The sequence below is a fragment of the Anolis sagrei genome, chromosome 5, assembly GCF_037176765.1.
Source record: "Anolis sagrei isolate rAnoSag1 chromosome 5, rAnoSag1.mat, whole genome shotgun sequence".
NCBI classification, from domain to species: domain Eukaryota; kingdom Metazoa; phylum Chordata; class Lepidosauria; order Squamata; family Dactyloidae; genus Anolis; species Anolis sagrei.
The window spans coordinates 75140770-75166587 of NC_090025.1; the positions used below are offsets into that span (position 1 = coordinate 75140770).

Below are 25818 nucleotides of genomic sequence, written 5' to 3' on the forward strand. Positions count from 1 at the left end.
AAGGGGTTTATATATCTGTGGAATGACCAGGGTGAGACAAAAGGCTTTTGTAAGTTGGGCTAGGTGTGAATCTTTTCAACTGACCACCTTGATTAGCATACAGTGGGCTGACTGTGCCTGGAGCAAACTCTTCTTGAAAGATGATTAGATGTCCCTGCCTGTTTTTCTCTCTGCTGTTTTAATTTTAGAATTTTTTAATACTGGTAGCCAGATTTTGTTCATTTTCATGGTTTCTTCCTTTCTGTTGAAATTGTCCACATGTTTGTGGATTTCAATGGCTTTTCTGTGTAGTCTGACATGGTGGTTGTGAGAGTGGTCCAGCATTTTTGTGTTCTCAAATAAAATGCTGTGTCCAGGTTGGTTCATCAGGTGCTCTGCTATGGCTGATTTCTCTGGTTGGAGTAGTCTGCAGTGCCTTTCATGTTCCTGGATTCTTGTTTGGGCGCTGCGTTTGGTGGTCCCTATGTAGACTTGTCCACAGCTGCATGGTATACGGTAGACTCCTGCAGAGGTGAGAGGATCCCTCTTGTCCTTTGCTGAACGTAGCATTTGTTGGATTTTCTTGGTGGGTTTGTAGATTGTTGTATGTTGTGTTTCCTCATCAGCTTCCCTATGCGATCAGTGGTTCCCTTGATGTATGGCAGGAACACTTTTCCTCTGGGTGGATCTTCATCTTTACTCTTGTGGCTTGTTCTTGGTCTTGCAGCTCTTCTGATGTCTGAGGTGGAGTATCCATTGGCCTGTAGAGCCCAGTTGAGGTGGTTCAGTTCATCTTGGAGGAGGTGGGGTTCACAGATTCTTTTTGCACGGTCTGCCAAGGCTTTGATGGTGCTTCTTTTTTGACTTGGGTGATGGTTGGAGTTTTTATGTAGATATCTATCTGTGTGTGGGGGTTTTCTGTAGACGGTGTGACCCAATTGTTGATCTGGTTTGCGGATGACTAGGACATCTAGAAAAGGCAGTCTTCCTTCATTTTCTTTTTCCATGGTGAACTGGATGTTTGGGTGGATGCTGTTAAGATGTTCCAGGAACCTGGAACCCCTTTTTTCCCAGCTCCAGCAGACCTCACCTCTGAGGAAGCTTGCCATAGATGCAGGCGAAACGTCAGGAGAAATGCCTCTAGAACATGGCCATATAGCCCGAAAAAACCCACAAGAACTGAGTGATTCCGGCCATGAAAGCCTTCGACAATACATTGAACAATTTCCTTTCTCGCAAGTTGTGGAGGTGCTTTTGTGGCTATCACTAATGTCTGTTTGTCAAAGTCTGATCGACCTCAAAGTTACTGTCTGATGATGGGGTTATATTTGTTCTCATTACTACAAAGACATTTGTCCATCAGTGTTTAATCCGTGCCTCCAAAGTTATGATTGTAAAGTTGTGCAAGCCTAGGATCAAGTAACCCATGGTATTTCTCAGGGCAGATAAGTTTTGGCAGTGACAGAAAAAAAAATAAGAATTTTCATATTCAGTTTTCTGTACAGTTCTCTTTTATTTTACAATTTTCAAATTTAATCAAATTTCATTTAACTTGAAATAAATAAGTTTATATTTTCTGATAAGTTCAGTATTTGCATTTTTGTGAAGTAGAAATGAACCCAGGGCCCTGGTAACGCAGTGGGTTAAACCGCTGAGCTGCTGAACTTGCTGACCGAAAGGTTGGTGGTTCGAATCCAGGGAGCGGGGTGAGCTCCCGTTGTTAGGCACAGTTTCTGCCAACCTAGCAGTTTGTAAACATGCAAATGTCAGTAGATCAATAGGTACCGTCTTGGCAGGATGGTAATGTCGCCCCATGAAGTCATGCTGGCCACATGACCTTAGAGGTGTCTACAGACAGCGCTGACTCTTCGGCTTAGAAATGGAGATGAGCACCACCCCCCAGAGTCGGACACGACTAGACTTAATGTCAGGGAAAACCTTTACCCTACCCTTTAGAAATGAACCCACTCACTAATGTTTATACAGCCTAGTTTTACATATTAAATAGTCAAGAAGTTTCCAGATGTATATACAAGCAGTCCCCAAGTTATGAACAAGATTGATTCTGTAGGTTTGTTCTTAAGTTGAATTTGTTTATAAGTCGGAACAAGGAAAAAAATTCAAGGATCAAAACACTCACCAATAATTTTCATTAAGATTCTATAACATTTGGAAGCCTCCTAAAGTCAGTTTAATCTTCAGTATAAGAATTAAGCAACTTTAGGGAAGCCAAAGGGGCCATTGCTAGTGTTTAAATTAATAATAATAATAATAATAATAATAATAATAATAATCTTTATTTATACCCCACCACCATCTCCCCAAAGGAGCGGCTTACATGAGGCCAAGCCCAGCGATACATTACAGCAACATAAAATATAAACAACAAAATAACATCACAAAATTAAGACTGGCCACTTGCCGGTCACCATAAGGAAGGGCAGCTGGGATGGGACTAGCTGAGCTGGGCAGGAGACTGTGACCACAGCATTCTGAGAAATGTAGTTTGGGAAGGCAAGGCCCCCTGTGGCATATAATCCAAAAGGCCCTGCCCTAAACTACATTTCCCAGAATGCAGTGCTCAGCATCGGAAAGCTTCATTGTGGGCTGCAGCAGCCGGCCATTTAGCGTCAGTCTAATAATAATACAATTATTGAATCTACAAAGAAAACTAAAGTAAGTAAATAACAGTATAAATCTGTGCTAAGTTGAAGTTCTGTGGTTAATTGTGTGTCATATAGACATGATGGTAGAGTTAGACAGACATTCAAGGGGATAGCTGTTGTGGCTTTTGGAAGGAGAAATATTTTTGTCTAAACTTTTAAAAATCCCCAAAAATCAGTAGATGTGTGAATCTTTCTGAAACTTGGGGAGATTTATGCCCTGGTTATCTTGTACATTGGATATAAAATTCAAGTAGATGTTTCTTGTATTTTTTAAAAAATACAGTCCCTCCCACAACCACAAACAACATAGAGTTAAGGGGAAACTACATATCAATATACACATACAATATAGTAAGCAATCACAATTATATGCATAATAGATAATTAGTATAGGAGGTTTGTAGAAGGTTGCTATTTCTAACAATTTATTACCAGTGTATTCTTTTTTACAGGCCACATATAAACCATTGTTGAAGCAAGTGGTGGAAGAGATATATAATCCTGATCGGCCTGACCCTATTGATATTGAACATATGTCTTCTGGGCTCACAGACCTTCTGAAAACAGGATTCAGCATGTTTATGAAGGTAAAGCTGCTAACCAAATATTAACAATTGCAGATTTAAAATACAGCCATTGTGATAAAAAGAATGCATCCTGTCCAGGCCTGTAGCGAGGGGGTGGTTTTAGGGGTTCAAACCCCCCCCCCCCCCTCCTGAAATGTTTCAGATTTTTTTTTTAAAAACCTGGTTTACTCATGAATTTTAACTGGTTAGCCAAATCCTCATGCTAAATCTATGAGATGCAAAAAATTAAGAGTCCCTCCAGAACTGCAAGCACTATCTCAAGCAAATATTCACAATTTATTCACACTGTTATTACTTGCAGCAATAGCTAATGTAGCGAAGCAACCAAGTTGGGGGGGGGGGGTTGAATGCTCTCATTAAGGAGGCCAGACTTGGTGGAGATGGTTGACAGGGGCGGAGCTGCAGGCTATTGAAGGCTGCTCTGCCCCCTGCTGTGCTCTTTGCTTCAGTGTGAGCTAGGAGGCAGGTTTCAACCCCCCCACCCCGCAAAATTTTCAACCCCCCCCCCGAAAATTTCAACCCCTCCCGAAATTTTTTTCTGGCTACGGCCCTGATCCTGTCCCCTGCTATTTCAATATGGATTAAGTGCAGATAAAACAAGGTTCCCCTTTTCCTTCTTATTTATCACAATATTAGTGAGTTAACTGTGAATTTCACTCACTATTTTCACTATATTCCAAGGAGCAACTTAGCAAATAGACTCTGGCGAAGCATTGAACTACATTCTATAAGATCTTGGGAGACAGTCTCATTTGAAACATGTCAGAATTTAAGAGAACAAACATGCCAAATTCAGATTTCCAAATTCTGAAAGTTAGAAAAATATTGAGTAGAACATACACAAATACATTTGGAAGGCTGTTCATGATCTTGACCTTAAAATGAGGGTTGAAAGCTTTACGATAAATGTAGTAGAAGTCTCAATCTGAAGGTAATTTCCTGAGATCCGCTTTCCTAAGGGAAAATATTGATCATTCACATCCATCCAGCAGTGTCTGCCTTGTGTTTTAATTGAGTGTAATTTGCAGCTGTTTACCAGACGAATTCTTGTACCTTTTTCTTTTTAATGGATTCACTAACTCAAATAATTCTATATAAACTTGAATATGAATACTCCATTGCCGAAGTTTTGATTCTGTTATGAAACTTGTTGGATTTGAAGTCAAATCCAAATCATTCAGCATCAGTCCAAACAGTCATCAAGACAGTTTTGCTTTCCTCCTCCCAACATAGTCAGCTCTCATATTTTGCAAGGGTTAGGGCATAGGATCCCCACGAAAGTGGGGAAAATGTGAATAAAGACACACTATTTTTTTCCTATGAAAAAACTTTTCAAGGCATTGCTAGAGTCAAAAGTTGACCATAGACTTGCACCAGAGAATCTAGAAATACCTTTTTCCCCAATCATATGTAAGACAACAGTGGTGGTGGCAGCAAATACAGTAATCCACAAACAATTCAGATCTGTGAGTGCTTAACCGGCAAATGTGAAGAATTGTGCACATATAAAGAATGTATACTTTCAAGATCGAATTTCTCTTTCATTCATTCAGCTGCTGCTGCTATTGAAAACAGCTGGATTGCAATGGTATATTTCTTCAGCCCCAATTATGTAATAGACCTAAGATTTTACTTCATGTCAAAAATTAAGAGGTGAGGAAGAAAATGGTGGTGGCCTGTGCAGAAAACTGGTCACCTTTTGTGTAATGTAAGGCTGACCCCATTTTTGGAGGTTCACTTTTGGGAGCGGGGGGTGGGAGGGGGAAGAAAATTCTTGAAATATTTTTTAGAAATTGCCACTGCATGCTCAATAACTTATTTTTTGTTTCAGTGTGGCTATATAGTACAGTCTTTCCTATAGAATGAGGAGGGGGTGTAAAGAAAGCTAGAAATCATTTTGCCTGAGTCTTTTTAAATAAGTCTATGGGCTGGTTGAGGAATCAGAAAAAGCAGGGCCCTTCCTTCTCCTCTCTTGGAAATAAGGTAGTTTTTATTTTAAAAAATGGGAAATCTAAGGCTATTATCTATGCTACACTGATCTGATCCCAGATTATCTGGCAGTGTAAACTCATAGAGTCCAGTTCAAAGTCACCACTGAATCTAAGGCACAACCCATTTTTAAGCCCCCAAAACAAGGGGGAAAGTGCACCTTAGATTTAGTCAAATATAGTAATACATGTAACCCCAGTAGTATCAACATTCATTTCCTGCTCCAAATAATACCCTAGATTTTTCATCACAATTTGTGACAGGCATGGGCAAACCCAGGCCCATGGGTCGGATGCAGCCCTTTGGCATCTTCCCTTCGGGCCCCTTCTGCCTTGGCCTTCCTCTCAGCATGCGGATGCAGTGGCCCACCATGTCCCCAGGCTGAGAGGGGGACCAAAGCAGAAGCACTCAGCAGCAGCACATGTCTCCTCTTCCTCTGAACCCAGAGACGCCAGCCCACATTCCACAGACTCAGAGGAGAACTGGGGGGAGAAGCATGCCGCTAACTGAGAGCCCTCTTGCCAGCAACATGTTTCTCCTTCTCCTCTGAGCCTCAGGAAGCCAACCAGCCTTTTACAGACTCAGGAGAACCAGGAGAGAAACAGACTGCTGGCAGGAGCCAGGCATGTAGCCGGGGGGGGGGGGGGGGGCTCTAGGGGCTTCAGCCCCCCCCCCCCCGAAATTCTCATGGTGGTTCGCAAAAAGGCCTTACTGGTGCATTATTTAAGCTGTTATGTTTATTCATATCATGATCTGATCACCATACTCAATATATCCCATATGCATGGGGGTATTGGGGTAATGATACAAAAGGTTTGCTAGGCTAGACCCTCTTTCACTCAGACTCAGCCCCCCCCCGAAACTCAGCCCCCCCAACCCCCCCCGAAAAAAATTAACCCCCCCCCCCCGAAATGAAATCCTGGCTTCGGGCCTGGCAGGAGCCCTCTTGCCAGCGGTGTGTTTCTCCTCCTCTGAGCCTTGGGTAGATGGCCTGCCTTCCCCAGATTCAGAGGAGCACCAGGGGAGATATATGTCAATTGTGTGTTTCTCCTCCTCCCACCCTCCCCACTCACCATGACCCTGCTCTCTCCCACCCAGCATCACCCTCTCTTGTCCTGACCCTGCCTTCTCCCACCCCCAGCCCTTCCGGCCCCGCCCAAACTCCCTCCTGGCCAAGCCCTTGTGGACGGGCTCACAAGGTGGCCCCAGGACAAAATGTTTGTCCGTGACAGCTTTATGTGATGAGAAACTTTGTCCCAAGATCTTGTGTGATATCAGTCTGTTTCTATTACATTGTTGCCTGTGTCTACTTGTACTGTTACAAAGTTAAAGCTCTTGAAGTGCCACCCATATTTTTCATTGGATATGTATAAGCTTTCCTCCTCCTTTGTTCAATCAGAATTTCTTCCACGAATAATGAATCTGCACATTTGTGGGAGCAATTAACAAACTCTGTGAAGGTGACAGGCAAGCAAATACTTATGTAACTCCCAAAGGACATCCCAAATTTCACTTTGGCAGCCACATTTTGGCCAGGAAGCAGAACTAGAGATATAGAAGTCAAAAAGGAGTAATTGGAAAAAGTGTACATTGTAAACAGTGCCAATTGAAACCATACAAAATGTATTTAGGAAATCGTGAAACCACAGACACAAAGTCATAGACATTATCCAAGCTTAAAGAAATGTATATTATCCAAGGAGGCACCAAGTGTCTGTGTTGGGGCAGGAAATCATACCTATAAACTTCAGAAATACTTCATAGTCACTTATTTCCAAGACAAAGTGGAAGCATTTGTGAGAATCCTTTGGGTTCATTCACTTAACCAATGGCAGATTCACTTAATAGTAGCATTGCCTAGCCCATATTTGACTAGTTTTCTTGCAAGAAGGTCATGGGGGACCTTGTTGAAGGCCTTGCTGAAATCAAGATATGCTACATCCACAGCATTCCCTGTGTCTACCAAGCTTGTAATTCTATCAAAAAAGAGATAAGATTAGTCTGGACCACTAAAAGTCCATGCTGACTTTTAGTGGTCACAGCATTAAGGATTGCAGACTGCCTCCTTAATGATCTGCTCCAGAAACTTTTCCTGGTATTGATGCCAAGCTGACTGGATGGTAATTGTTTGGGTCCTCTTTTTAAAAAAAAAAAAACTAATCTTCTTACAGCATCTAACTAGACATTTTTGTAGATGGATCTGCCAAAACTGTGTGATCTATGAAAGAGAGTGATTGTGTCCTTAAAAGGTGCTTCAAGCTCATCACACCATGCTACCTACATTTCTTTGAGATTTCCCACTGTGATAAAACCCCAAAGGCTTTGAACCACTCACAAAATGTCACCTTGTGCTAAGACGGTGCATTGATGCTGGAAAAAGTAGTTATTTGGTCTCATTGCTGCCTCAATAAAGGAGCACATTCTGTATTAGATAGGAAATGTCTCTGACTTCTTTATAATTAATTGGAATCCATGCGCTCCTGGGGCAGATTCCCTATTAGATCCAACAACAACAACAACAACAACGTTACTTTGCTTCTAATGCTTCTAATGAATCAAGGCCATCTCTCTCTCCCTCAACATGAAGGGACATCATGGATAAATAGGAAAGGAAACCGTTGTCATTACTTTATCTGCTCTCCTGCCACTGCAGTCATTATCAATGCCAGCCATCTTTGGTCAAGAGATTAATGTGAAATGAAAGCTCAGCAGAGAACACAGATAGAGTTACTCACTAGTTGCTGATGTAGCTCAAAAGGTTAATCGTTTGGCTGAATCGGACAAACTTGCCATATGAATGTTGAGGTAACCTTAGTGGCAACATGCAATACTGCCTCTCTATTCATGAAGTTTTCTGTTAACATAGAGTTTTGAGAACTAAACTCATGGTGAATAATTTGTATATATTACCTTGGAAAGGAATGTGTTTTTAAAAACTCTCAACAATGTTTTGGTTCTTGAAAATGAAAAACTATAGGATTTGAAGGTCTACTACTGACCTAATATGAGAATGGGCAGCTGTGACATAATCATATGCCTATCAAAGAAATAATGCTGTGGTTCAAAACTTCAGTTCCTAGATATTATAAGATTGGAGACTCCCATAGTATTTGACCATTTCCTCTATCCTGTTAGAGCTTCTGAGAGCTGAAATTTAGTAATATCTGGGTTCCCATATTTAGGAACCACTAGGATTAAGCTGTGTATGAGTGTTATGCTAAAGTTGTTTCATTACAAGAATAACTCTAACCTCCCTGCGAGTTGCTGAAGTCACATTGACCAACCGTCTGCACATGGTTCCATACTTCGCACTTTAACAACACAACTGTTCAATGCTAAGGCTTCATGCCAAAATGGAACTGTAGAGGAGAGTCTACTGAACAAGCCAGTACCTACTGCATACCAGTACTGCCATCTGTTGAGGAGTTAAGTCATTACTTTTCATTCAACCCTCATATTATCAGATCCTATATCTGAGTGGGAACAAAATGACCAGATTTCATTGAACTTCATGTCCCAACAGCCCTAGTCAGCATAGCCAGCGTTGAAGTATATTCAAGGGCTGTGGAGGGCTTCATGACACCCTAGAGCTACTGCTGAAATTTGTTTCACAGTGATTAGAGAACCTGTATCCCTTAAAAATTTTCATTGCACACAGTTTTTAAAATACGTTAAGTTATGAAAATTAATGCCAGTAACTTAGGAAACTGTTAGATGAAGCTATTCAGTTTCACAAGATATGGTGATGGCCCTCAGCCATTATATGTCTGTATGACAGATTGGTTTAGTGACATATTGACAGAGGAATTCATGTTGTATATATTCATGTATAAGTCTGGAAATTAGAATTAAAAAATGGGTTGATCTATCTATGGATCAATATAAGTGCCATACCTAAACTTTTATCAAAAGAGGACGTTCTCTGAATAGAATCCAAAAGGCGAGAGTTTAGTCAATCCTGGGAGAACGTAAAAGAAGTACTGCCCCTCTCTATTATCTCCCTTATGGTGCCAACTCTAGATATTATGAAAGCCTGGGTGGGAAAATGGTAGCAGTGGACAGAGGAGCTGCCTCCCTGAGGTAGTAAGGGCATGTTTCCCTCTTCATGGAATGACCTTCAGCCTATCCATGAGTTACATCAAAATCCATAATTTTGGCCTCAAAACCTGCCCTTGACATACACAAGGTCAGTTTGAGAATATATGGAGCCCCCGGTGGCGCAGCGGGTTAAACCGCTGAACTGCTGAACTTGCTGTCTGAAAGGTTGGCAACTCGAATCAAGAAATTGAGTGAGCTCCGGCTGCTAGCCCCAACTTCTGCCAACTTAGCAGATCAAAAACATGCAAATTTGAGTAGATCAATAGGTAGTTCTCTGGTGGGAAGGTAACAGTGCTCCATGCAGTCATGCCAGCCACATGACCTTGGAGGTGTCTACGGACAACGCCGGCTCTTCAGCTTAGAAATGTTGATGAGCACCACCCCCCAGAGTCAGACACTGTCGCAACTCAGGATAGATTCACCTTGCCCAAGACACGACCACACACCAAGGCTGTAGGTTTTGTAGTTTATTGAGAAAAAAGCAAAATCAAAACAAGGAAATAAAGAAGTAATGAGCAATACAGAGTCTTAAATGCAAAGGCAAAGTTCCCAGGCTCCAAAGGCAAATAACATGAAGCATAGTCCTTTAGCACTGGTTAAGCAAGAGTCCATGGCAGCAAGACAAAGTCTCCAAAAATCAGGATCAAAATCAAAATCCCAAAGAGCCAGAAGCTTTCCACAAAAGACAAGGCAATTCCACAGAAGTTAACAGGGTAAAAGCAACATTGGACTGACAGAGAATGCCCTTTCCCCAACATGAAAGCATTACGTTGACCTCAAGCTTCACGCTTGTTGGCAAGGCGTGGGCTTCTCCGAACTCTTAATTGCAAACAGTCCTCTCTAATCAAATCTCCACTATCTTCAAGGCCAGTTAGCTCATTATTTTTGCCCTGCCAGGCCTGGTCACCCTGGGAAACAAGAGGCCCGGAGCTCCCAGAAGGAACCTGCACCTAGAGCTCCGAAGTTTCACTATCTTTATCTAAAGCCACATTCTTTTCTCTGGGGAACAGAAATGCCGTCTCTTCTTCAGAATCAACACTGTCTGCTTCAACTGCCTCACTAACGGGAACATTTTCAGAAATCTGTAACCCATCATCCTCCTCGTCCTGAAGAAACTCAGGTTCAGAAAGCTCAGGCTCAGACTGAACCACAACAGACATGTCTATACTTAATGTCAAGGGAAAACCTTTACCCTTTACCTGTGGTAAGCACTGTTGTCTAGAAACAGCAAAAGAGGGAAATGAGAGTCCAGTGGTTTTTAAAAGGCTGCTGTTTGAAACTGGAGCTGGATCTACACTGCCCTGTAATGCAATTTCAGAATATGGCTTATCTACTTTAAACTACTTTAAAATTTTTCATATAAAAATTATATGAGTCTACACTGCCATATAATCCAATTTAAAGTACATAATCTTTGTAGTATATGGCAGTGTAGATGGGGCCTGGGTAAACTTTGGTCAAATCTAGCAAGACAGTCCCTTTGCCACAGAAAGCTCGTGCCATATTGCAACTGGTACCCGTACTTTCTCTCCCAACACCACTAATTTTAAATTTTGATTTATTGTATTTTTGTTGTCTTTGCTCCAAGAAGCTCAAGACCGCACATATTGTCATTATAAACAATCACTTTACCATCACAAACAACCTTGGCAGATTATGCTGCAAATAAAGAGTAGGGGGTTCACTACACTGTGGTTTGCATGTTGAGGACTTACATTTCTTATAAAACACACCCAGCCAAAAAAAAGTTTGGCATGATGTGCACAACAAGAAGGGATGGAAATTCCTCTGAATGGCCAATCTCATTAGACAGAAAATTCCACTTCTGCCTCAACTATGATAATAGGTTTATAAAAGCTTGCCATCAAGAATTCCTTTTTAGTGTTTCAGCATGGAACTTTGCTATTGTGAGCCACATGGCACAAGTATCTTCAAAACAAACAGCCATGTGTACTTGTACTGCTTGTACCAAAAAAATGCAGTTGTTCCCCATGTCCTTACACAATTAATTTGAATTCAGATATTGTTCTCCTACAGACCCCCCACCTATCCAAAAATCCCAGACCCTAACACTGAACAATTTCAAAACATTTCTTTTCTGACAGTTTCAGTTGAAAACTTGCGTGCCTGTCCAGTCGGCATTGTAATATGCATTTCTGGAATGTGTAATTTGTCTCTTAGACCTGGTATGTGCGTGTGTGTGTGTGTGTGTGTGTGTGTGTGTGTAAAAATGCATTATGTTTGGGATAAAAGCCTTCTTTCTTTCTGGTTAAAGAAGATTTTTTGGGGTTGCTGTGAGTTTTCTGGGCTGTATGGCCATGTTCCAGAAGCATTCTCTCCTGACATTTTGCCCATGTCTATGGCAGGCATCCTCAGAGGTTGTGAGGTCTGTTGGAAACTAGGCAAGTGGGGTTTATATAGCTGTGGAATGTTCAGGGTGGAAGAAAGAACTCTTGTCTGCTTGAGGCAAGGATGAATGTTGCAATTGGTCACCTACGTTAGTATTGAATGGGCTTGCAGCTTCAAAGACTTTGCTTCCTGCCTGGAGGGAATCCTTTATTGGGAGGTGTTAGCTATCCATGATTGTTTCCTGTCTAGAATTTCTGTGGGGGGGGGGGGTAGTGTTTTTTCTGTGTTTTTTTAGTGTTTATTAACTTTTTATTTACTGTCCTGATTTTAGAATTTTTTTAAACTGGTAGCCAGATTTTGTTCATTTTCATGGTTTACTCTTTTCTGTTGAAATTGTCCACATGATTGTGGATTTCAGTGGCTTCTCTGTGTAGTCTGACATGGTGGTTGTTAGAGTGGGCCAGCATTTCTTTGTTCTCAAATAATATGCTGTGTCCAGGTTGGTTCATCAGGTGCTCTGCTATGGCTGACTTCTCAGGTTGAATTAGTCTGCAGTGCCTTTCATGTTCCTTGATTCATGTTTGGGCAATGCTGCATTTGGTGGTCCCTATGTAGACTTGTCCACAGTTGCATGGTATATGGTAGACTCCTGCAGAGGTGAGAGGATCCCTCTTGTCCTTTGCTGAACATAGCATTTGTTGCATTTTCTTAGTGGGTCTGTAGATAGTTTGAAGGTTTTGTTTCCTCATCAGCTTCCTTATGTGGTCAGTGATTCCCTTAATGTATGATAAGAACACTTTTCCTCTGAATGGATCTTTGTCTTTACTCTCATGGCTTGTTCTTGGTCTTGCAGCTCTTCTGATGTCTATGGTGAAGTATCCATTGGCCTGTAGAGCCCAGTTTAGATGTGAGGGAAACACTGGGAGAGAATGCTTCTGGAACATGTCCGTATAGCTTGGAAAACTCACAGCAACCCAGTGATCCTGGCCATGAAAGCCTTTGACAACACAATATATTTTCTGTACAAGAATAATTGAGCTTTGTGATATTTTTTTGTTTATAAAAAAATCTCACAGTGGTTGAATGTGTTCTCAGTGGTGTAGTGCAGTGGGTCAAGGTATTGTCTCTCATAGAGGATGAGAACATTTGCTGATTATTTGTTACATTCCCAAGTTCACGGTAATTGAGAAGGTCAGAACTTCATACAGAGTTGAAATAACTTGAACATTGTTATGATAGATTAGACTGTTTGTAAGAAAGGCACTTTGATGGGACTAATGGAAGTATTGTAGTGTATTAAAGTCTCCTTTCATCATATTTAATTATGTTTTCTATCTTGAACCCCTCTGATTTCTACTGTGATGCAGATATACCTAATTTAATGAAGTAGATGTGTTCCCACGCATTATAGCATGACCCCCATATCTATGAGTCCGGTGTCATGGTTTTCATGTATCTACATCCAACAAAAATGTCATCTCTAGAACTTTTCTAGATCCTTCAGAAGGACTCTTTAGTATTTTTATGCTGGAAGTCCTTCATCTCAATAGGGTTTATGAAATCCAGGAAAATATCCCCCCTGAATATGGCAGTCTCACTGTACTTCTTTAACAGAAAATTTGGAACCAGAGGTAGAAATAACATGAAAAGAATAGAAGAAGAGTAGATCAACATGTTTCAGCAGGTTTTGTATTCCAAAATGATAATATGTACATGTGAAATGAAACAACAACAACAACAACAACAAAAAGTCAAATAGACCTTGTATAAGTAAGCCTTCTTTTTCTTTTTAAGCCTCTACTTTTTATGATTTCTAATCTAGTGGCCAAATTTATGGATTTATGTTTTTAAAACATGGTTAGGGTCACTGGTCAAACAGGCTAATCTGGTTTCGCCTTTTCTTTCCATTTTGCTGTTCACATGTTCTCAGTAAGCAATTTTAGAGACAGCTGCTGTTTGCCTAGTCTGTTATAGGTAGCCATGCACAGCTACAGTTTGCTAGACTAGGATGCTATTTTTTCTCCAGTTCAAGTTTTATTGCATTGTTTTCTGTAAACACAATAAGTATCATAATCATGTCATAGTTAAATGACAAGATTTTGACAATGGACCTCTTCAGACGAGCCTCCGGAATTGCCGTGGATCGTGGTTATTCTGGGGGTATGTGTCCAAGGGCGTGGGAACCTGTCACCCCACACCCCACAACCTCCTGACTTCCCCCACCTTATCACATGGGGGGAAGCGTCTGTCAGCCAGCTTGCCCCATTGAGAACAATGCAACCACGGGAAGCTTCCCATGTTGCTGCCGGCAGCTTTTTTTTTTTTTGTGGCAACTCTGGTTAAGTTTTGCCATGGAGCTGCCCCAGAAGTACTTCTCTAGTGTGTGATGGGAACTGGTGGGCTCCATGGCAAATCTGCTTTGTAACAGTAGTTGCCGCTGAAATTTGCCCCGTATGAAGAGGTCCAATAAGACAACCTAGCACCATATTCTGTGTTTCTCCAGCCTTTCTTCATTCTCCTTCCCAGTACTCATGCCACTAAAAACAGATCTTCCAGCTAGACAAAGAATAAGCAAGAAAGAAGAAGCTAGGCAAGTATAAATGTAAAAATGAGTTCTTTGGGCTTGTTTACACATCCTTAAACAAATCATAATCTCACAGGTGCTCTGATCCTGATATACAAACTCTGTGGCAATTCATTTGGAATACATGTATTTGTTCTTTAAACCTTTTTAAAGTGTTTTCCCTGAGTTTTTGCAAAAAGGAAATTGGGACTTTTAGGAATGTGGCCATCTCTCTAAGTGGCACCTCTTTGGTGTGTCATTGTGGGGAGAGGCTAAGGGTAGGGGGAACCATTTGGAGGATGGTGAGTATTCCCACAAGGAAGTGGTTTTTTCCTGAGTCAATTTTTTTATTTTAAAAAGTTTTTAAATCACTTATTAATATAATAGCACTACTAGAAAACATTCACATTGATTACCAAACAGGAGAAAGCAAAAGATCCATGACCTTGTGACCAAAAATAATGTGAAGGCGAGGAAATGTGGAATGCCTCTGAACAGCAGGATGAGTTCAGCAAAGCAAAATTTGCGGATGGTTATGGCAATCTCACTAAGATGATTGTGACATTAACCAGGTTCCTGCAGAGCCAATGTGGACCAGGAAATTGTGGTGCCAAGAAGAATTTTTCTCATAACTGTAAACTTTGTTAACTGAGATAGGCCTGCCATTAAGCCTGGATCAAGCACATTCTCACAGATGCTGATCAGTGCCACTAGTCTGTTGTCAAGACATCAGCAGTCAAGGCCTCATTTAGTCCAAGAATGTCTGATAGCTGACTCATAGAAGACGGTATTTTTGCACTAATTCTTAATAGCCAGAATTCATGTTTCGAATCTGTGTAAGTATTTATTCTGAAACGTTTGTCCAGTGTGCCTTTAATAACTGAGAAGCTTGGTGGTTAACAATTCTGGAGTCTTTTTTGACCTACTTTTTGTACTGGCCGCTGACAACTTTAGTGAACCCTGCACTTTTATTTACAATACAGAAAGAACTCGGTTCTTGCTGGGATAAACAATACTGTCATTCCACATATTGTTTTGAAGTACAAGCGGAACAGAAGGCAGGAAGAAAACTATTGATTTCCTTTGGAATCTTGTTATACTAGGAAAACAGAAAGCATCATGTACCAGACAGAATGACAAGTCTGAACATTGAATCCATCGCCATTTAGCAAATAGGGGAAGGAGGCTCCTCTCTATGATTCAGATCACTTTGTTTTGTTGTTTTCTTATCTCTCTTACTCTTCTTTGAGAGTTCTTTCTTTGCAGTCTTGTTTAAGCCTATTGAAATAACTGGACTTTGGTACATTGAAATCAGCAATAACATAAAACTTGGGACATTTTTGTGCAGCAATTTCCTGTGATTGAGGTAGAGCAATTACAGTTTAGAGAGCCAGTGTGATGTGGTGGTTTGGGCATTGGACTAGGGCACTGAAGGACATGGGTTCAAATTCCCACAAAGCCATGGAAACCCACTGGGTGACCTTGAGCAAGTGGCAGCCTCTGAGGAAGGCAAAGGCAAACTCCATCAGAATAAATTTTAGCCGGGATTGCACCACCTGACATTTGCCGGGAAGTATCAACCAATAGTGAAAGGACCAAGGCTGTTTGGATATCAGCCAGCACGCCAACAACTTAAATCAAGAAATAGTTTTCTAAGATCTACAGAGACACTTGCTGGAACACCTCAGCAAACGAGAGTCCAAAAGTGGCAGGCTCAAACCCAGAACCTCAATCAATGACTGATACCAAATGAGAGATTCCATCCTGTGCACACAGAAAACTGGGTGACTTGGAAGTTGCTGAACAGATTGAGCTCTGGCACCATGAGATGCAGAGCCAACCTTAAGAAATGAGGGTACAAAGTGGAGTCCATGACATGTGAGTGTTGAGAATGTCGTAACTCAGGATAGATTCACCTTGCCCATGACACCACCACACACCAAGGCTGTAGGTTTTGTAGTTTATTGAGAAAAAAGGCAAAAACAAAACAGAGAAATAAAGAAGTAAGGTTCAATGAGCCTTAAGGCAAAGTTCTCAGGTTCCAAAGGCAAATAACATGAAGCATAGTCCTTTAGCATTGGTTAAGCAAGAGTCCATGGCAGCAAGACAAAGTCTCCAAAAATCAGGATCAAAATCAAAGTCCCAAAGAGCCAGAAGCTTTCCACAAAAGCCAAGGTAATTCCACAGAAGTTAACAGGGTAAATGCAACATTGGACTGACAGAGAATGCCCTTCAACCAGATCATTAAATAAGTTTCCCCAACATGAAAGCATTATGTTAACCTCTAGCTTCACGCTTGTTGGCAAGGCGTGCGCTTCTCCAAACTCTTAATTGCAAACAGTCCTCTCTAATCAAATCTCCACTATCTTCAAGACCAGTTAGCTCATTATCTTCGCCTTACCGGGCCTGGTCACCCTGGGGAAAAAGAGGCTCGGAGCTCTCAGAAGGAGCCTCCACCTGGAGCTCCGAAGTTTCACTATCCTTATCTAAAGCCACATTCTTTTCTCTGGGGAACAGAAATGCCGTCTCTTCTTCAGAATCAACACTGTCTGCTTCAACTGCCTTGCTAACGGGAACATGTTCAGAAATCTGTAACCCATCATCCTCCTCGTCCTGAGGTAACTCAGGTTCAGAAAGCTCAGACTGAACCACAACAGAGAAGAGCAAATCACAGACCACCTACTATAATGCAACCTGAGCCCTGCCACATGCACAATGGAGGACCTTCTTATAGCAACATCAGAGGTACTCCAGCTACTGGTCAAAGGACATTTCATAGAATGCCAAGTTTGCAAACTTTGTGGTTTTTTAAATATATATATACAACTGTTTGGTTTGCTCCTGACATGATAAATAAATCAGAATAAATCTTGCCAAGAAAACCTTGTGATAGTTTTGCTATAGGATCACTGTGTCAGAAACAACTTGCAGGCACAAAAGAATTGCAGATTTTTTAAAAAAAATCACCTGTAAACAGCACCAGAATAAAAGGATTAACAGTTCAACCTAAATCCACACTAGACTGGGGTCCCAAACAATTTACTGCCTTTCAGCGTGAACGCTTTCATGGATTCATTATGAATATGAATTTAGGCAAGATTCAATTATAGTTGTGTTTCAGTCTTTGGAATAGGTAGGTAAGGAACATATTTCATGTAACAATATTTCTTGTAATTCAGAACAAGACAGAGAAGAAAACACACCTACACGTTATTGGTATGCTTCCTTGCTTCTCTGTTGGTGGCCATTATCTGATTGCCAATTAGCCATGTTAATTTTGAAACTGTCTCATGAGTTCAAGAGCTCTGCACCTGGAAAGACCACTTGACAAGGATGCCTGTTTTATGGAAAACAGCCTTGTTGAGAGGCAAAAAGAACGACTAATCCTTCTTCTGCTTTTGGATGTTTTTAAAAAAGCGATGAAACAGAAAAGTCTAGACATGAAGCCCAATGGTCTGAATGAAGATGACTTTGTATCAGAGATCCAAAGCAAAGAAGGTCAAAATAACCTGTGGGTTTATTTATTTAATATGTAACTTGAAGGGAAGGTGCGTCATTGGTTTTGAAATGAAAAGATACAGAAATAGCCCAGTAAGTTATACACTAATCACATTGCATCTCTCTTTTCCTCTACAACATGCTTGCCCAGGTAAAAACGCCTTATCTTGCTGCTGGGGAGAACATGCCCAGCCAATTGGGCAAGTTCTCCAAGTAGTAATTCAGAGGATCAAGTGCTGTTGGTTGCCTTTACTACATGCTATAAAGAGAGAGGGGTGCATTCTGAGGGTGCATCCAGTCAGGGCACAAAATGCGCACCCTCTCGGATATTTGCAGGTGCATCCAGATAATGCCCCACGAAATTGCGAATGCTTTCAGTGCAAGGCAGAAAAAGTCTGCTTTGCACTGAGATTATTTGTTAGTGGGTTTGTTATGGCCGCTGTTCACTGGCCCCTCAGAAGTCCTGAGACTTCTGAGGGAACCATCTACACAGTCATTTCTCATTTTCCAGGCTGAGTCAGCCTGGAAAACGTGAGAGGACTCTAACTCCTTTCTCAACCCCACAAACCATCTATCTATATAATAAAAGTCAGTGCTTGTATGTGGAGTGTAGGCGGGCAGGTGGTGCATGTATGTATGTGGCAGCTTTCTGATTGGCTCCCACTTTCACAGACCACTGCAACCAGCACGGGTGACGAATCTGTATCAAACTTGGCACACATAACTCCCATGGCCCCCTTTACATCCTGGTGAGGTTTGGGGGAGGACAGACAATGGATGATGGGATTTGTAGTACTTTCAAACACTTCGGTTCCCACAGACCACTGTGGCCCCCAACAATGGCAGAACAAGACAAAACTTGGCAGACAGTCCCCATGACCCAGTCTACATCCTGCTGCAGTTTGGAGGAGGGCGGGCCATGGGAGATGGGACTTGCAGTACTTAAACTCACTTCCTGAGACCACTGTGACCCATGCCAATGACAGATCAGGATCAAACTTGACACACAGAGGCCCAATGATCCATTTTACAACCTGTTGTGGTGTGGGGCAGGATGGACCATGGACTATGGGATTTGCAGTACCTTCACCCTATTCACTTCCCAGAGAACATTGTGGCCCCGAAAAATCACAGACCAGGACCAAACTTGGCACACAGAGCACTCATGACCCACTTTATATCCTTGTGCTGTTTGGAGGAGGATGGACCATGGATGATGGGACTCACAATACCTTCACTAACTTCCTGAGACCACTGCGAACCACATAAATAACTGATAAAGACCAACCTTGGCACACAATGCCTTTCTCAAATAACCCAGGTACCGCTGGGTCCCCAAGCTAGTTTTAAAATAAAAGAACTTACCCGGTTGCCGTTAGTGTGATGGCAGAGCTCTCCTAGCACGTAGGAATGATGCACCAGGAGAAAGGGGGGAGGAAGACAATTGCTCCCCCCCCTTCTCCTGGTGTGTCATTCCTATGCACCAGGAGAGCTCCAGCACCATTGCTAATGCCGGACAAGTGAGTTATTTTATTTTTAGAGGGTTTTTTTAACGGGGGAGAGAGGTCTGAGTGCCCCCCTGTTCTCCTGGTTGGTACTGGGATGACATGTAGACAACAGCCACAGAAAGCGCAGGCTTTTGGGACGGTGTGCAGACTAAAGTCCGCCCTGACCCGGGTTTTTTAAACTCGGGTCAGAGCGAACTTTACCACTGTCTGGAACCAACCTGAGCATTCTGCCATTTGTTTAGATGCGAGCAAAATTACCTAGTCTTGCAGAAGAAACTTGCCTCAATCCCAGAACTCTCCTTTGTTTTAGTCAGTGGAATAAAGGCACACTACAAAACGCATTAAAAGAAACTTTCCTCTCACTGTGTGGTATAGGAGCACCCTTGAGAAGCTTCTTCTTCATTCTTCTTCTCACTCACACTCCACTTTTCTTTTGTTAAACAAAGTATTTCATCCTATGTTTTTGCAGTGGGGAAAATAGTTGGTTCTATATCACTTGGCCTTCTTGTAGTTCTCCTCAGTAGATTGAGTAGATTGAAACCATCAAGCTTCTGTTACATTTCAATAAACTTGTTAATTTTCTTCTGAAGCCTGGTCTCTGTTACAAATCCTTTCCAAGTCAAGTTACACTACACCCTGAAGAAAGACCAATTCAAAATTACTAGCTATTAGCTACGCTATCAATTTAATAAACTCTTACAAAGTGGTGGCATCTTTACAAAACCATTACAAACTGGTGACTTCTTCACAAATTGGTGAAATCTTTACAGACTTACCCAAGGTCAACCAGTGAGTTTCACAGCCAAATAGGGATTTGAAGCCTGGTCTCCAGAGTTGTGGTTCAGCACTCAAATCTCTCCACCACATTGGCTCCAAAGGAAAATGGGGCTGAATTTTGAGTTATTTGTTGCTAATAACATCAGTTGATTCTTAATAATTTTAGTCCATGGTCAAAATCCGGTGCATATTTTAAGTATCCTTAAACCATTGAATTTAAGTGCATTTAAGTCTGCACTGAAATATAACCAGTGACTTTTACAGCACTTTGTCATCTTTGCATCAACAGTACACTAAGAGACGGCGGCCCCTTCCACACAGCTGTATAAAATCCACATTGAACTGGATTATATGGCAGTGTGGACGCAGATAATCCAGTTCAAAGCAGATATTGTGGATTATCTCTCTTGATATTCTAGGTTATAGGGCTGGCTGTGTGGAAAGGCTCTGTGATGCCCTCTTTCCAGGTGAGGAATCAATGGTGAGAGGCAATGATTTAGCCAAGAGCACCCAGTTCTGAGCGAATGGCTCAGATCCAATTCAATAGTTTTTTTCCCTGAAACTGCCACCTTAGTTCTTGTTCATATTCTTTTGATGTTAAGGTTCTGGTCTTCTGCCTTATTCAGTACAATCTGGCAGTTTGTCAAAACATGAGCAGAGGCTTACATGTTTGCAATTGTTTTTTGAAAAAATGCAATGAAATGTCAAGCTTCCAGTGATAGCTCAGAAGAACAAGAACACTGTCATATCTTATAAACTTTTCTTGAGATTTTTATATATTTCTATTTAAAGCTATTGTTAAAGTGAAAGAACAAATAAATCTTTTCTGAGACTCCCTTAATAGCTTCATCCTAATTGCATAACAAACAAAAATAAAGTTTTCAAATGTCGTATTTTTCATTAGAAAGACACGGAGACATCCATTTATTAAAATGTTTTCTGCATGTGGAGAAGGGAGGGTGGCTTTTGGTGAGATTTTTTTTCTAGTCATTAGTCTGTAGATGTCTTAGGAAGCTACCACGTTGTTACTTCGTTGTTGCCAAACAGTGACAGCCTGACAAAATGCTCAGCCAGCTCAAAGCCAGTACTGATAACATAAGGAGACAGATACAGGAAGTTGTGTTTCAATAGAACATACAGAAACTCAACTGTGTATATACAGAAGAGTCTCACTTATGCAACGTTTGCTCATCCAACGTTCTGTATTATCCAACACAGTTGGCCTCCCGCCCGGATTCACAGCTGTTTCAGTACTGCTGTTTTGGTGCTAAATTTGTAAATACAGTAGTTACTACATAATCTTACCATGTATTGAACTGCTTTTTCTGTCGATTTGTTGTAAAACATGATGTTTTGGTGCTTAATTTGGAAAATCATAACATAATTTGACATTTAATAGGCTATTCCTTAATCCATTCTTATTATCCAACATTTCCGCTTTTCCAACATTATGCTGGCCTGTTTATGTTGGATAAGTGAGTCTCTACTGTAAGTAATCCCCTTCAGCCATGGGCAGCAAGGAATCGTGTGCAGCCAAATGAATGGGCAGATGGAAAAACTGGTCTAGATACTGAAGAGAAACCAGACAAGACTCTTAAGGAAGAGAAGTTTCATCCATCCCTCCTCAGCAGACTACTTATATGTGTTTTGAGTTCTAGAATATTTGCATAAACATCTTTTTCCCTTGTTCTTTTCATAGGTGAGCCGCCCACACCCTGGTGATCATTCTCTCATAATCTTCTTCATGGTTGGCGGAGTGACCGTTTCTGAAGTCAAAATGGTAAAAGACCTTGTAACTGCACACAAGCCTGGAGTACAGGTATTGGACAATTAAGAATGTTGACTGTTTCTTAGTCCAACCAAAAAAATGTCTTGGCATCTTGGTTTGTAGGCCTGTTCCTGGGATTATTTAGGGTGATGATTCAGAAAATTGTGTTGGATAGATTGCATCAGCTCTAGTTTCTTAGATATGGTTATCATGATTCTTTATGGGTGAGCAGATGGCGACTGGTATATGGTATATGTTCTGTATCTCAAAAATTAGAGCTGATAGGGAGAAACTGGTGCCATTATTGGAATAAACGGGTCAATATACCCAGAAATTGGGCTAACATTTGAGGCACCAAAATGTATGTTGGCCAGTCTTAGGAACATCTCTGCATCTTTGATATCAAACATTCAAGTTTGGTGAAGATGTGATACTAAACTCTTTTGGTGGTCACAAAAACTTGATTAAGGTCTTAGCATTTCCTCTGAAGATGCCAGCCACAGATGGAAGGCAAAACATCAGGAGAAAATGCTGCTACAGCTGGGAAAGCAAACAATACCCCAAACAGGAAATGATGATAGCAAATTGAGCTCGGATAAGGAACACGAGGGACTGAAACCAGGATAGATACTAAGAGAAACATTTTGAAAAAAGTCTAGTTGCTAGTCCCCTATTACAATCTTCAAGTCTGTTTTCAAGCATGGTAATATCATTGCAGAATATTGTCATGGAAGTAAAAAGTGCCTCTCAACAGGAAGAACAAGAAGAACCCTCAAAGAAGGTGCTTTGAATGCTTCTTGGCAGGGGGTTGGACTGGCTGGCCCACGAGGTCTCTTCCAACTGTAGGAATCTATGATTCAAGATGCAAAAGTGATGATTTAATACATTTTGGAGCAAGTAAAGTAATTCACGTTATCATCTAAAATTTGTATGTGGGGGTGGGATCTAAAACAGTGGTTCTAAATTGAATCCCTGAATATTGTTGGGCTACAGGTCTCAGAATCCCTGAGGATTCTCCATGTTGGCTAGAGCTTTTGAGAGCTGTATTTTAACAACATCTGGGGACTCAAATTTGGGGACCACCATTTCTAAATTACCTAAATTTACCACAACTTTTGAATATCTGAAGTCTTGAACAGCTTATGAAGCAATAACCTGAATGAGTGTTAATATTTGGACACACAGTAAGAATGGCTATGAACATCTAAAATGAGAAGGAAGGACAAAAACCTTTGGAATGCATTCATGGTTGTAGCCAATGGAGAAAACTTTAAACCTTTTGACAAATGTAGAAAAATGTCAAGGGGTTCGTAACCTTTTCTCACAAAACCAGTGCCATCAGTAGCAGACTAATTTATCTTTGTGTGCTACTACAAGAAAGCACTCACAATGATTTTCTTCAAAGCTTTATCACTCCAGACAGATTTCTTACTTTCTCCAATCCTCAGTACATAAATAACATATTTGTGCTCTACAAATGGAATGCAAACATTTTTGTCATAAATCATACAGACCACATGTTTGATTAGTGAAAACGTTGGAAGGGGAGGTGGTGGCCAAGAAATGGAGAGCCCCCATGGGGCTGGAGAGTATGCCTTCTGTGTGTTAATGGCATTCTTGAGTTAAGAGCTCATTTAATCATTCCTGAGTCTTAAATACCTTCTCTCACGACACGTTTTCATCTGATAACATGTCGTTTTGCATTTAACTTCTCAATTATCTTCTTAGCCTAGTGAATCAGATTCCTTGTGGTCTCAGGCCGGCCTTGAATTTGCAGTCCACTGATGGACAAGTTAATCCAGACTCCAAACGTATTACTATGACTTGAAAGATAAGCAGAGGTTTAATGAGTAAGGAGAGTGAAAACTATGTGGCCAGGCTTTGGGTTTCCTATCTTACAAGGATTGAAGTTTGACAAGGAGTGACACAGGATCTGGTGATGCTTTGCTTGGGCTTGACCCCAACAGGAACTGGGCATCCTTTGAGACAAAGAATTCAGAATGTATTCAGTAGATTTTACTAGCACTTACCCACTCTATAAAGCTATGGCATTTAGAAGCGAAGGGGAACGAAGGTGAATACACACACACACGGCGGGGAGGGCAGGAAGAGCAAACCAGTTTCTTTCCTATATAAGTTTCTGGAACTGACCTGGATTTCTTCACAGTCTTTGAATATTGACCACATGTTGAAGATTACACAAGCCAACAAAATCAAACTTTTTGTAATAATTGGAAATGAGAGTAGCACAGTTTTAATATTTTTTTATACTATTTTAAATTTGTATTTTTCCCATCACGTCAACTTTTTAAAAATACAACGAATGGTACATTACAGCAGACTACTGTAACATCTATATATTTCACGTCATATTCGTGTAACACAAGCCAACAAGTATTTTTCATCAGATATCATTTTAGGTCATCCTTATAGAGTATTTTTTACACAGAATTCAGATCTGCATTTATTTTTCTCTCTCTTATCACATGTAGTTTTTGCGATGAAGCTAATCAAATAATTAATGCATTTACATACTGATATCAATAGAATCTAATTAACCACCAGCCAACAAGTATTTTTCATCAGATATAATTTTAAATCATTCTTTTATAGAGTGTTTCGTGCTAAATTTGGATCTGTGTTTATTTGTTCTCTATCACGTCTAGTTTTTGTGATGAGGCTAATCAAATAATTATTGCATTTATGCACTGATATCAATAGATTCTAACTAACCACAAGTCAACAAGAGTTTTTCATCAGATATAATTTTAGGTAATTTTTATGGAGTTTTTTGCGCTGAATTCAGATCTGTGCTTATTTTTTCTCTATCACATGTAGTTTTTGTGATGAGGCTAATCGAATAATTAATGCATTTATGCACAGATATAAATTAGATTCTATTGATATCAGTGCATAAATGCATTCATTATTCAATTAGCCTAATAGCAAAAAAACTATACATGATAGAGAAAAATAAACACAGATCTGAATTCAGCACAAAAAACTCTATAGGAATGACCTAAAATTATATCTGATGAAAAATACTTGTTGGCTTGTGTTATGTTTTCCAAGAGTCTGGCATTCTTAAAAGGTGTTTATCTGAAACTTCTATCAGTCACTTCTAAATGTTAGGCAAGGTAAAAACACAGTATTAGCATACCTGTCCATCTCTAGGCAATGCCTTAGAGAGCACAGTTAATGCTGATGTTACTTTTAAATAGGAATTGGATTAGATCCTTTAACACTAAAAGTGTTTTTGGCAACAGTTGATGAGTCTGTCACCAGATGCTGATTCCTCCCAAGACTAACTTGGTATACAAACAAATGACAATGAAGTGAAGATGTGAAAAATATATGGTTCACTTCACATGACATTATCAAATAAAGAGGTGATGCAAATTATATAAACAGAACTTTATTTTGGACATTCTTGAGTGCCTAGAGATATATGAGATAAGCACAAGGCCATCCTTCAAAAGTATGACAATGATTATGAACTAGAACTAGCTGAAACTAGAATGAATAACTAGAAAAATAAATGGACAAAAAGCTTGTATTAAGATTGCCATGGAGCCCCCGATGGCGCAGTGGGTTAAAGCGCTTAGTTGCTGAGCTTGTTGACCGTAAGGTTGCAGGTTCGAATCTGGGGACCGGCATGAGCTTCTGCTGTCAGCCCCAGCTTCTGCTAACCTAGCAGTTCGAAAACATGCAAATGTGAGTAAATCAGTAGGTACCATTCTGGCAAGAAGGTAACGGCACTCCATGCAGTCATGCTGGCCACATGACCTTGGAGGTGTCTACGGACAGCGCTGGCTCTTCGGCTTAGAAATGGAGATGAGCACCAACCCCAGAGTCGTACCCGACTGGACTTATTGCCAGGGGGAAACCTTTACCTTTACCCTAAGACTGCCATTCCATACACACTTACCTGGAAGTAAGAACAAATCAACTCAGAGAGACTTAACAACTCAATAAAACACCACCAAAACTACTTTGTAAATGTGTCTGCATATTAAGATTGCAAATCAGAAGTTAA

The 25818-nt window shown here is 40.8% G+C and overlaps 1 protein-coding gene across 1 annotated transcript in view; it reads left to right on the forward strand.

The window, feature by feature from the left end:
* SCFD2 (sec1 family domain containing 2) overlaps positions 1-25818 on the forward strand; it is a 207087-nt gene that overhangs the window by 178777 nt on the left and 2492 nt on the right. The window contains exons 7-8 of the mRNA XM_060778518.2: positions 3098-3232; positions 21714-21833. Of these exons, the coding sequence (XP_060634501.2) occupies positions 3098-3232; positions 21714-21833 (255 nt within the window). The remainder of the gene's footprint in view (positions 1-3097; positions 3233-21713; positions 21834-25818) is intronic.